The sequence below is a fragment of the Leucopleurus acutus genome, assembly GCF_964270905.1.
Source record: "Leucopleurus acutus genome assembly, chromosome: 3".
In the NCBI taxonomy this organism is placed as follows: domain Eukaryota; kingdom Metazoa; phylum Chordata; class Mammalia; order Artiodactyla; family Delphinidae; genus Leucopleurus; species Leucopleurus acutus.
This window is the reverse complement of record NC_139145.1, coordinates 164,555,475-164,568,984: the sequence shown is the minus strand read 5'-3', so window position 1 is coordinate 164,568,984 and position 13,510 is coordinate 164,555,475. Positions and strand designations below refer to the sequence as shown.

Here is a 13,510-nt window from a genome sequence, read left to right as displayed (position 1 = left end):
CTGCTGCTTCGCCAGAGACTATGCTTACCAACCATTCCCTTTTTCCTTCTCTACTTGATTTTCCCCCTCAGCATACGAACATACTCAATGAACTCCAACTCAACATCTTTCTACCATAAGAAGCTTCTGCCTCGGGGCCTTTTCACTTGCTGTTCCCTCTGCCTGGAATGTTTTTCCCCAAAGATATTCACATGGCTTGCTCCCTCACTTCCTATGTTCAGATGTAATCACATAAGTCATCCCTGACCATCAACATAAAATCACAACTCTCGGGCTTCCCTGGTGGCGCAGTGGTTGAGAGTCCGCCTGCCGATGCAGGGAACACGGGTTCGTGCCCCGGTCCGGGAAGATCCCACGTGCCGTGGAGCGGCTGGGCCCGTGAGCCATGGCCGCTGAGCCTGCGCGTCCGGAGCCTGTGCTCCACAACGGGAGAGGCCACGACAGTGAGAGGCCCGCGTACAGCAAAAAAAAAAAAAAAAAAATCACAACTCTCTGTCAGGTACTCCTTTCCTCCACTATCCTCTTAATTTTTCTCCATTGAACTTATCATCACCTGGCATGTTGTTTGTTTATTGGCTTTTTTTGTTTGCTTGTTTTTCTATATCTTCCACTTGAAAGTGGGCATCACAATGGCAAGGATTGCATCAGTTTTGTTCACTGTTTTATTCCCAAATAGTGGTTCGCATAGGAGCTCCACAAAAATTGTTGAAGGACTAAATGAATTATAAGAAGTAAACATATTCAAGAGAAAGCATTCTTTTATATTGGTAATCATTCACTTTGGTAATCAAAATGCAAATTAAAATTTGAGAAATAATGGATTAAAGAAAGTTAACTAGACACTCCCAGGAGCCCTTCTGAAGGTCTTTATTCTAAAACGTTAATGTGAAGAGAATCTGAATGGGGAAAGGAACGTACAGTCTTTACCCCAAGCAGATTGAACACAGACCCCGCCTTTTCCAGTTTTCCCAGCAATGGCTCCAGAACCGTGTGCCACAGAACACCAGTTTGGGAAACGCTGCTCTACAGAAACGTTTAAAGAAGAAATTCTACCCAGAAACTGTTTAAAACAATTATTTTATTAATTAACCCTAGCTTATTAGAAGCTCTTCAGCAAAATAGCTCTATTCTTCACAAACTATAGGAAATGAGAAATGTGTTCCATGGCAATTTCCCTCCTACTGATCTGAAAAGAGATGATTTGTTCTTCATGTCTACGTGACCCCTCAGGTACATTCCTCTTCATTTTCAAATTATTGTCTGAAGGCTCCTCGTTTGAATCACATCTATCACAGACCAGTCATGCATAGAGAAAACAAATTTAATTTATGCTCCCAAAAATGCCCTTTATAGAAAAATGAATCACAAAACAAAATTTAAATAAAAACATCAGTCTTCTAATAACCTTTGTCATTTGGAGAAACTCTTCACAGGTAAGTGGCTCCTCCCTGGGGAGTTGACAAAGAGGCGTGCTACTCATTTCTTCCAGGATGGCATCGATGCGGAACTCGATCAAATCATTGACCCTGTCAATCAGCAACTCCAGGGCCTCTTTGGAAAAAAATAAAAGAGATTAAGCATTTTGTTTAAAAAAAAAAAAAAACCAACATGACTAAGTTTCAGTAGCAAAATCAGGATTAAAGTTGCTCCACAGAGCTGTTTCATACTTGGTTTTCTCACACTGTTCTTTCTTTCTTTTTTTTTTTTAATTTTACTTATTTATTTATTTTTGTCTGTGTTGGGTCTTCGTTGCTGCGCGCGGGCTTTCTCTAGTTGCGGTGAGCAGGGGCTACTCTTTGTTGTGGTACACAGGCTTCTCATTGCGGTGGCTTCTCTTGTTGTGGAGCACGGGCCCTAGGAGCGTGAGCTTCAGTAGTTGCGGCACATGGGGTCAGTAGTTGTGGCTCGCAGGCTCTAGAGCGCAGGCTCGGTAGTTGTGGCTCATGGGCTTAGTTGCTCCACAGCATGTGGGATCTTCCTGGAGCAGGGCTTGATCCCATGTCCCCTGCATTGGCAGATGGACTCTCAACCACTGCGCCACCAGGGAAGTCCCAACACACTGTTCTTGCTTAAACCAGTTTCCCAGCTTTCTCAGCCTGCCTTACTCTGACTCAAACTTGAAGTCAGCTCAAACGCATCTCCCCCAGGAGGCTTTCTGTGAATCTGCCCATATTCGCATGGCCCCCTCCTCCTGTGCCGGCATCGACCCCTGAGCACTCCTCCATCTCAGAGGATCTTCTCCATTCTTATAATGCTATGGTTCATGCATTTTATATTATTCAACCTTCAAATTGTAATGAGCCTAAAACACGTCTCATGCATATCCAAAGACCCCTTCACAATTTATCTTTGAATCTAGTCCCCAAATCTACAAAGCAAAACAAAGAGGGTAAGAGGGTTCAACCATAAATTCCTCACTCCTCTGCCCCACCCAACCCAGTACCTATAAATATTCTTGAGTATAGTGAACCTGGTAGAGTAAATAGGTGGACCCTTCTGAGCTCTAAGTTACTTGGAAGGTACAGTGAAAACATACTAATAAGACAATCTCTTTAAAAATTAGGATATAAAAAGACTAGGTACTATTTCAGCAGCCACAAATACGAGAGAAAGAGAGAGAGAATAAAAGAAGTTATCACGAGGGGTATGTAGAAGGGAGGCTCAGGAAGGAGTGACCCAGAAATGAGGTGATGGGATCAAAGGGTAGGAAAGGGGTTACAGAGAAAAAGAAATGTTAAGAGATTAACTATATAAAACGATTGCAATTATGAATCCATGTGTGTCTGGGTGTCTAGTACAAACCCAACTCAGAGTAATACAAAACCATAAGAAAGAGCCTGATTTTCAAGCCCTTTGCAGTCAGTATGGGGAGAAAGATAGAACCATTAGAAGAAACCAAAATACAGATTCTTTAGTCCCAATGTGAAACAGAAGTCACAGGAAAAAGTGGTCCTGTGTGGTAGAATAGTCTGAGTGGGCTTCTTGGGAGTGGGACGTACTCTGGGGTATAAAACATGGGGAGAATTAGGGCATGAAGAGCAGGTGAGGACACTGTGTAGGAGAGGAGAATGGTGATTTCTAAGTCTTCCTAGAACAATCCCTCTATCACCATGTTCCAACCTGTGTTCCACTGTCCACCACAGAGGGTCTACAAGGTGTTAACGTGCTTTCCTGGTAAGCAGCCAAGGAATTCTGGGAAATGCCACCTACAGGAGCCCACTTTTGGAGACCACTAAATACTGGCATATCAAGGGCTCTGAAAAGTCCTCCAGAAGAGAAATCTGCCTGACTTTGTTTAACCTGGATTTCCCAGACTTATCTGAGCCTAGACTTCTTTGCAGCATACTGGTACACATTCTGGGAAACTGTATTTAATGGAATACACCACGTTACATATATTTTAAAGTATATTATATCCCTCATTAGGAAAAAATGTTTGCTTAAACTTTTCCCATGTATCCTGCTGTTCAGCAGTCTGCTGCGTCCAAATTACATCTTTCAAATCGGGGTCTCAGAATACACTAACCTATTAATATAAAAAGCTGAATGACTCAAGTTCCTTTAAAGTCTAATGGCCAACAGTAAGTATAATTTTAAAATGTAGTTAGCCTCGGGGGATAAAATTAAATACTGAATATATATAGTTTCCAGGAAATTAATGACTTCATATACTTGGTAAAAATTCTTAGGGAACAGCTTAAGAATATCACTCCTTGTTTCATTATTCATATCACAACATCTATAAGAAATTATACCATAGACCTTAAAAACTCAGCCTTTTGAATTGAAAAATAATAACCATTTAAACAGACTTACTGATCTTTGCAAAAGCATTTTTCAAGTACATCTTAATATTCAGGGATGTCCAGGTCAGTGCAGCCAGGCCAGGCTGCAGAGCTTCATCCACCTTTGCCAAATGAGGGACCATCAGTTGCTCTATAATGGGAGGCATTTTTGACTTCACTCTCTGATATTCAGCCAGCATCATCTGCAGGGAAATAGGGGTGAAGTAATCAAATAATATCTCACTTTGAATATCTAGTAATAGCTCATTTTTATCCAAAATGATTACTTTTATTTAAGGTCCAGTTGCAGGGCTCCAATAGCAGCCTGGCAAGTAAAGCAGCCAAAACATAATAAGAATACAACAGGCAAGAAATCTCTCCATAGACACAAATTCCTAATCTAATAAAATATGACTGAGAAGGAGAGAAAAAGAACTTAAGAGCAAGTTAAAGGACAAGAATGTTGTCTGCTTTGTTCAATGTGCCTGAAACAGTGCCTGGCACATAGAAGGTGATCAATCAATATTTCTCTGATTAATTAACTAGTTGTTATTAGAATGAGCATTTGTGATCAGAAACTCATGGTCCTCCATTGAAATTTACCTGCTGTATAATGTTAAATTGTGTCAGTATTTTGTTCACATGTTACCATATTTAAATAAGACTGATAGTACTTCCAGCCTACCTTTTATAGCAATGTTAATATTAATAATAATTAATTATAAGAAAGCAACTTTAATGCACTTCTTAAATACAATTGTTTTTAAGCTCATCTTTGTAATGTGCGTGTGAGTATTACTTTGTCATTAGATCACTGTTTCCCAAGGTGTTTACGCTGAAATGCAAGCCACAAGAGATTCTATAAGAAAAATGGTCCCTGGGTGGATAAGTTTGGAAAACACTGTACACAATATCTCCCTTCTTTGACAGTCACAATTAATAGTAATGATTCTGAGAAAATTGCAAGAAGGAAGTAAGAAGCCCAGCAGTCTTTGTAAATTGTGTTAAACTCAACATTTCCCATTGGACTACATAATCCTTTCTTCATTTAATACTTTTCCACAATTTCTGTAATATCCTTTCAATTTCCATGAAACACCTAAAGTTGATGGTTCTATTAGCAGCTACTTATACATTTCCTGAACCGTTTATCCACTGCTTACCTTTTTTTCAATGTTCATCACTTATCCTATTTGGGAAGCAATTCTTAAATCAGCCTCCAGCAGGCCTTTTACTTCCTACCTTAATCCTTTAATCTAGGAGGTATTATTCACCCATTTTATAAATGAAAAACTGAGGCTTAGAAGGGTAATTTGCCCAAAGATAATGCTTTGAATCCAGATTGACTTCAGAATCTGTATTCGTAACTATTAGTCTATGTTGGCTCATCTCTTTCTAGTTTGAACTGCCTTCCAAGGAATAGATGAAGAAAACAAACTCTCAGCTACTTCAGCATGTCTGTAGAAGCCTGAAAACTGTTAAATATTCAGCACAATAACTCAGCAACACCTGAGATAGTCTCCAAAACATGTCAATAGATCTGCTCTTACCAGGTACTTGCAGTGAGTGGGAACCTTTAATGCTTTCAACCTCAAGATACAATAAATGTCACCCAGATGATAATTCACTTGTTAGAATTGTCATTTACAGCTGTGGTGGTTTTAAAACATTCTTTGACCGTCCTCCCTTAATGGGGTGGGGTTTATGTCCCCTCTCCTTGAATGTGGGTGGGCTTATGAAGCCCAACAGAAGACAACAGAAACGATGCTATGAGACATCTGAGGCTGTCCAAAAGGCCATGTGGCTTCCTCCCTGCTTACTGTAACACCCACCGTTGGAACCCTGAATTGCATTATAAGAAATTCTACTACCCTGAGGCCTCCCTCCATCCTGGAATGCTCACATAGATTCTCCAGTCCTTAGCCCCAACTAAGCGAAACTTCCAGCCATTCCCGCCAAAGAACCAGAGAATGAGTCCTTCTTGGACCTTCCAGATCAAACATCTGCCAACTGAACTAAGTAATCTTAGTCAATGCCACATGGAACAGAAGGATCACCTAGCCAAGCCTTGCTTAAATTCTTTATTCACAGAATCATGAGGTATAATGAAATGGTTGCTTTAAGTCACTATATTTTGGGATTGTTTGTTACGTGCAACAGATAACTGAAACAGCAATTCTGTGGACAAAATTATCATTAGTAATTTTATATTCTGATAAACAGTGTTTCTTAATAAAAATAACTACTTTCTTTTTCCTTTTTTATTTATTTTTTATTGAAATATATTTAATTTACAATGTATTAGTTTCAGATGTACAGCGAAGTGATTCAGTTATACACACACACATATATATATACATATTCTTTTTCAGATTCTTTTCCATTATAGGTTATTACAAGATACTGAGTATAGTTCCCTGGGCTCTAGGGTGGGTCCCTGTTGTTTACCTATTTTATATATAGTAAAACTAACTGTTTCTTTACAAATATGTAGACTGACTTAGCTATTTTTCTAACATCCAAGAAAAATCTAAAAGGGAATTCCAACATTCTGACTAGTATCTGATGAGCTTACATTTGAGGAATGTCTGTCCATTGTCAATATTAACGTTTTAATATAACATGAAAGAGTGGGAAAACAGTAGACTACAAGTTTGGGTTCTTGTCCTACCTCTGCAACTTACTAGCTATGAGACCTTGGCTACGTCATTTAATTTCTCTAAGCCACGGTTTTGTCATCTCTAAAATAATATAATAGTACTCTATTCCAATTACCTAACCTGGCTGTAGAAAATATCAAATGGAATAATGAATATGAAAATGGTTTGAAATGTAAAGCATTATGCAAATGTGTGGCCTTATAGGGCTTATCCTATGATATTGGCCACTATTAAGTTCTAACCATGGTTTCCATGTTGTCAAATATCGTGGCAGCACCTCTGACCTCATCTTGAGCATCCTCTGGGCAGCATTTGTCACTGGTGACCATTCCCTCCATCATCAGGTTTTTCTTACCCTTGGCTTCCTTGACACTTGGTTTCCACCTGCCTCAAAGGGCAATCCTTAATTTTACTAGCATATTTGTCCTCTTCTATCAGACCTGCTAATATTGGAACAACTCAGGGTTCAACGTAGGCCCTCTATGCTTCTTTATATTCTCCTCATTGGAAATCTCATACAGGACAATGACTTTAAATAGCAACTGTATTCTAATAACTCTCAAAAATACGCCTTCAACTTTGACTTCTCCAGTCAACTCCAGACTTACATATCTATCTGCATGGATAACACCTCTACTTGGATCTCTAAAAATCATCTTATACTTAAGATGGGAGCTATTAATTCCTTTCTGCCCCCCAAAACAAGCTAGTTCCAGTCTTTGCCATCTCCACGAGTGGAACTTCCATTTGGGGCCACTGTATGTTACTGAACATGTGTGCAGAATACAACCAACGTAACGACTGAATAATTCCATTGAGTTGCTCACACCAAAAACAAAGGGATCATCCTTGAGTTCTCTCATAACCTGCCTGTTGACATCATTCTCTAATTCACTGATCTACTACTCTGCTGCATCCTAGTTCAAGCTGCCATCATCTCCATCCTGAACCGGTGCAACAGCTCTCAAACTAGCCTCACACTGACCCTTTTTGTCCCCTTAGAATCTATTCCTCACCCAGCAGAAAGAATGATTTTTATTGTAAAAGACATCATGCCTTTTTCTCCTGCTCAGATTCCTCTAATGGCTTCCTGGTGCACTCCAACGTGTAACCTTGGTTTACAAGCTCTGTGATGACCTGGCCCTCGCCAACTCTACATTCTAGCCTCAGTCACTCCACTACCGTCGTCCTGGACACTTTCTGCTTCTCAACAGTAACACACCACCAGATTTTTTTTTAATGCACACTGGGGCTAGCCAAGAAGGGAAAAAAAAAATAAAAGTACTATACCTTCATGTTACTGAAGTTCTTTTTGTATATGTCTCGTTTCCGGAAAAGGGAAGCTGCAAATGGTGAAACTTCCAGACCCATCTGTGACATGCACTCTGTTTCTCTAAATAAGGTTAATATCTGAGGATCAAAGTTTACAAACAATTCCCCTGTGCCGGGAGCCTTCACCAACAAAGAAGCCTCAAGTCCTACATGAATTTCTTCAGTCTGTGAGAAGAGATCAACATTGTTACTAGTAGAGGGTTCAATGCAGACACAGGGTATCTAGCTTGGCCATTTCTGGGAATGAAGGTCATTACGTCTTCTTCCATGGATTTGAGCTTCTCAAACTAAAGACAATGGGGTCTCTCACTCTTCTCCTAACTTCACTCTCAGGAAAGAGTTTTCAAGTTCTTGGTGGTGATGTACAGTCAATTCAACAAAATGCTTGGGTCATGCATCTCTCACACCTGATAAGTGGATACTGCAATAAAGGTGACTTCTCAAAAGCCACTTCACTCCCTGATACCTTCGTGCCTACTCAGTTATTTTTCCGAATAAAAGTTTCAAGAAATCTACCAAGCTCAGTCTTCAGTTATCTAGAAAAGCAAGGTAAAACACTACAGAGACCTCTCTGTTGTTGATTCAGACACCAAAATTTGAACTAGGAAAATGAGATACCATTTTAGAGGCCTTGTTAGGCTGAATTTTATCCTCCAAAATACTTCCTGTCAATCTACAAAGAAATACAAGTGTTGGTAGGGTATGAAATATAATTTGATTAACCTAGTATGGCCAAATAAAATTTAAAACTTTGTTTAACAGGTATACTAGTGTTCACAGACACAATGGAGAAAAAAAAAGAAAGAGAAATCCTAATCAACCAGGTACAGGATCCCATAAACAGGATCTTCTTCCTTAGGAGTTTATAAATTAAATAAAAATGAGTTTCTGGGGCTTCCCTGGTGGCGCAGTGCTTAAGAATCCGCCTGCCAATGCAGGGGACACGGGTTCGAGCCGAGGTCTGGGAAGATCCCACATGCCGCGGAGCAATTAAGCCCGTGTGCCACAACTACTAAGCCTGCGCTCTAGAGCCCACGAGCCACAACTACTGAAGCCCACGTGCCTAGAGCCTGTGCTCCGCAACAAGAGAAGCCACCGCAATGAGAAGCCTGTGCACCAAGTCGAAGAGGAGGCCTCCGCTCACCGCAACCATAGAAAGCCCACGCGCAGCAACGAAGACCCAACACAGCCAATAAATAAATAACTAATTTATTTTTTAAAAAATGAGTTTCTGTTACCTGGCTTACGATCTTTTTTCCAAAATTAATTATTGTTTTTCTTCAGGGACATATTACACTCTTTGACTGATTACTGAGATTCAACCAACCCTGTCTTATAAAATACCCACAAACTCAACTTTCTATGGGAATAAAACTGCCCAATGCGAGCAGTTTATAAACTCTTATGGAGTCGTCTTTGAAGAGCACACATGCAGAGACTCACTTGCTGAAGCCATGCCCTGTGGTAGAGAACCTCAAACGCCAGGAGGACCTTGGCCACCCTGTTGTAACTGCGAATCACAGGCTTGGCTTCCGCCGTCTGGAGCACAGACGGGTGCTGCTGGAAAAGCTGCATTGGTTGCTGAATCCGGTGGAAGAGCTGTCGGGCCCACAGAATCTTCCCAGCAATGGGAGGCTGGTCTCGAGCCAAAGGAGGATCGTCTTTCTGCTTCGTATACAGCTTCGAGATCATATCAATGTCAGCCCCATAGTTTTCAAGGATACGCCGGTATTTGTCATCAATTCCAAGATTAGGTATATCCAATCTGATTTTTTTTTTAAAGTGAAAGGCTTGAATTAATGGGATGATATTGAGAAATCTTATTTATTAAGACTTACTGTAAAAACATGCTGATGGAAGAGAATGAAATATTTGTGTTAGCATATTAAAAAATCAAAATGGAATCAGTCTGTCAATCATATCACAATAGAGAGGTTATAGCTTTTCGGTTTGTTTCTTTTTTTTTTTTTTTGTCTTATGGGATCTTAGTTCCCCAGCCAGGGAGTGAACCCGGGACCTCGGCAATGAGAGTACAAAGTCCTAACCACTGGACCACCAGGGAATTCCCTAGAGTGTTTTTTGGTTTTTGGTTTTTGGTTTTTTTTTTTAAATAGTATCAATCCTTAAAACCTAGTCAAAACTTTTGGTAAGAGTTTCTTCAAATTACTTAAACACTGGGCTTCCCTGGTGGCGCGGTGGTTGAGAGTCTGCCTGCCGATTCAGGGGACACAGGTTCGTGCCCAGGTCTGGGAAGATCCCACATGCCACGGAGCGGCTGGGGCTGTGAGCCATGGCCACCGAGCCTGCGCGTCCGGAGCCTGTGCTCCGCAACGGGAGAGGCCACGACAGTGAGAGGCCCGTGTACCGCAAAAAAAAAAAAAAAAAAATTACTTAAACATTAAGTGATATTATGATAGGCAGTCACAAGGTACTTCAAAGCTGAGAGGAAATAAAACAAAGTCTTAATCCTCTGAAGAACTTTAAAACTGTGGCCTTGTTATTCAGATTGTCAAGAGAGGATTTCCTTCCCACTAGAATATGAAATAATAATAATGTAAGCTAAACCATGTTCATATTACCCCAATTTAGAAGATAGAATTTAGAAAAGTCTTTCAAATTTTTACCTTTCAAATTTCTTTAACATACTTAGAGCTTGATTTGTGTTTTTAATCTTTTCAAACGTAACATCCATGAACTTCTGCAACTCATTCTAAAACAGAATAAAGTCTGATTATGAACAGTGAATTAGCATTGCAAAAAATTCTACTTAGCAACAAGATAAAAGAGCTCCCCATCTCTGCAAACACATACAATATAGGACAAAGTATAACAGAGAAGATAATACTCATCTAAGCTTAAAGAAAGATAAATGTCCAGAAGCCAGAACAAAGAGGGACATGAAGGCCAGAGCAGTCATAGGGTTTGGTGCCATGGCAGGCCCCAGGGATACTGGACCAGATATTTCTTCCACAAACATCACATCTTAGGATCAAGAAATCTTCTTGCACTGAAGAACTGTACAGTTAGCCTATCTAAATAAACACTCAAATTTTTTCACGACATAAAAATATCCGAGTATAAACTATACAGAACTTGAGACACAGTAAATCTTTACTGAGCCCTAACGCTTGGACCTGGTTTTCCTTGCTTTTCTAACTTATGGCTTCACAAAGGCCTACACTGAGCTCTTCATGAACACCTAAGACCTCAATTTAGTCTTTTCTCTCTGAGCCTTGGGTCCATTCTTTCAGTCTTTTGGAGTCTGGTGTGGAATCTTCTAGTCCTCTTAGCTCTGGGCTCTCAGGCCCTACTCAGTTTTTCCTAAGGCAGCTTGCCACCTCAAACGCTGGTCCTTTACTAAACAGTGCCTTACTTTGCCCACTGGAGACAATATCCTTCTAGACTTCCAATGGCCCGCCTGGTTCTAACGTGCTGCAGCTCTTTGATATTAGTATAAGCATGAGCCCGAAATCTGGACAGGATCCCAGGCCCTGATGCCCTTGACAGCAGATGCCTGGACACAACCCTGATCCAAATCACTCATGGACAGTATATCTCATGCTCCCACACACACACACCCTCCAGTCTCACATCTTGGAGATGCCACAGTTACTGGTTTTCTCCATTCCGTCTCCAAGACTCATCACCCCCGCTCACTACACCCAGAGTCATGGGGAGGTCAGTATATGCCCCCCAGTTTTACAGAAACAAAGGCTGAATTCATGAGACTGCGTGAATTATTTAAAGGAGAGAGTATAAAAATGTTAGTTAAGAGAAAGTGGATGGAGAAAGGGAAAAGGAAGTCAGAGGAAAACTGGTCAGCAAACCAAGGAGAGAAGTGGACCATTTTTGAGATGGAAGACAAGATGAATAAAAGTGTTGAATGAAAAAAAAAAATTCAAGAAGACTAGGAATTAGTATCTATAACTAGTGCTTAAAAACCAGACTTTAAAACATTTATAAAATTATATTCTCAGTATGATAAAAAGTGGCACAGTCTTGAAACGGTCTTCCCATTACTCTCATTTCCGCTCCATTTACTTGGAAAACATCAATCATGTTCTCACACCAAGCATGGCCTCCTCTCTGGAGCCTTTCCTAATCCCAGTCAAGCAACAATATGGAACTGTTTTTCTCCTAGGTTCACACACTACCTTACGGGTTGTAGCAGTTCTCAGAGTCTATGTAATGTTTTGCAGGTCTGTTCTCCATATAAGTTTCTTTAGAACTTCTTTGGAATATGTCAACTTATCTTTGGATCCTTACTTCCCAGTACAATATCAAAATATTAGACTTTTATAATTAGGCATTTTAGCCACTCTTTGCCCTTCTTTAATAATATATTCATTACTCTGTTCTATAACATATACGTACTTATATTTCAATCATATCACATGTCTAATGTGATTTCTGAGGGCAAATCAACTTGATTTATTTCTGTATCCATAAGCTACAGCATAGAACTCTATACATAAATAACGTACAGTAAATGCATGTTTAATTGCAATAAATCTAGTTCTTCTTTTTTTGTTACCTTATCAGTAATTATCTTTCTTTTCCATTTTTTTCTTAAAATAAACATTTTATTGGGTCATTTCATTTATGTTCCACTTAAAGTAAAACCTGTGCTTTTTTTCAGATCTGATGCCCCTGATATATGTGGAACTGGGATGTGATTTCTTAAGGTTATACTCCATTTATAGTTATTATAAAATATTGGCTATATTCCCCATGTTGAACAATATATCCTTGTAGCTTATTTTATACCAAATAGTTTATACCTCTTAATCCCCTACCCCTATATTACCCCTCCCCTCTTCCCTCTCCCCACCGGTAACCACTAATTTGTTCTCTATTTCTCTGAGTCTGCTTCTCTTTTGTTATATTCACTAATTTGTTGTATTTTTTTGGATTCCATATATGTGATATCACACAGTATTTGTCTTTCTCTGCTTGACTTATTTCACTTAGCAGTCTACTCCTTATTATTTCGCAACTCATACACTAATTCAGCAAACATTCTTTGCTCTCCAGTAACATAAGGTCCTATCCCCTAGGCCTTGGAGACATAAATAGGAATGAACACAATTCCTGCCCTCAAGGTGTTCACCATCTACCTATATCCCACATACAAACTACTGAAGTACCATGTGATCAGAAACTGCTAGGACACACAAATGAAGATGTGACAAATAAACACTGACCATGGAGCACGGACTCAGGATCCGCCACCGCCCATCAACAAGAGATCAAGACCCACACTCCTTACGTCTGAATCGGCCCCCAAAAGAGATCAGCGCTTAAATTATTACCGGCACTCTATCTTCCCATCACCTGAAACGTGTCTTACAGCATAATGGTTTAAAACTTGAATCCTAGAGCCAGACAGCCTGCCACTTGCCATCTCTGTGACTTTGGGCAAATCACTTAACCTCATTGTGAATTGGTCTCCTCCTCTCCGAAAAGAGGGTAATAAGAGCACCCACTTTATCAGATTATTGTGAGTATTAAATGAATTAACATCTATAAAGTGCTGAGAACAGACCTGACACATAGAATTAGCTAGTTTTATTATGAGTCCTACACTGAACTCATCCCTCCAGAAATGCTTTGGAGCTCGTTTTCCCTTGAAGTGTATAAATTTATTTCAAACTAAAAATTCTGGAAAAGAAGAAACAGAATGATCCTTTTCCTTTAATAATCAGAAAGGTGCACACTTTAGATCTCACTGGG

General features: G+C 39.9%; 1 protein-coding gene across 1 annotated transcript in view; it reads right to left on the bottom strand.

The window, feature by feature from the left end:
• Window positions 1–13,510, bottom strand: part of DNAH5 (dynein axonemal heavy chain 5) — a gene marked incomplete at both ends in the record, with an annotated part of 214,130 nt that overhangs the window by 169,284 nt on the left and 31,336 nt on the right. The window contains 5 exons of the mRNA XM_082837242.1: window positions 1,406–1,551; window positions 3,817–3,988; window positions 7,736–7,942; window positions 9,221–9,542; window positions 10,402–10,487. Coding sequence (XP_082693368.1) covers window positions 1,406–1,551; window positions 3,817–3,988; window positions 7,736–7,942; window positions 9,221–9,542; window positions 10,402–10,487 — 933 coding nt within the window. The remainder of the gene's footprint in view (window positions 1–1,405; window positions 1,552–3,816; window positions 3,989–7,735; window positions 7,943–9,220; window positions 9,543–10,401; window positions 10,488–13,510) is intronic.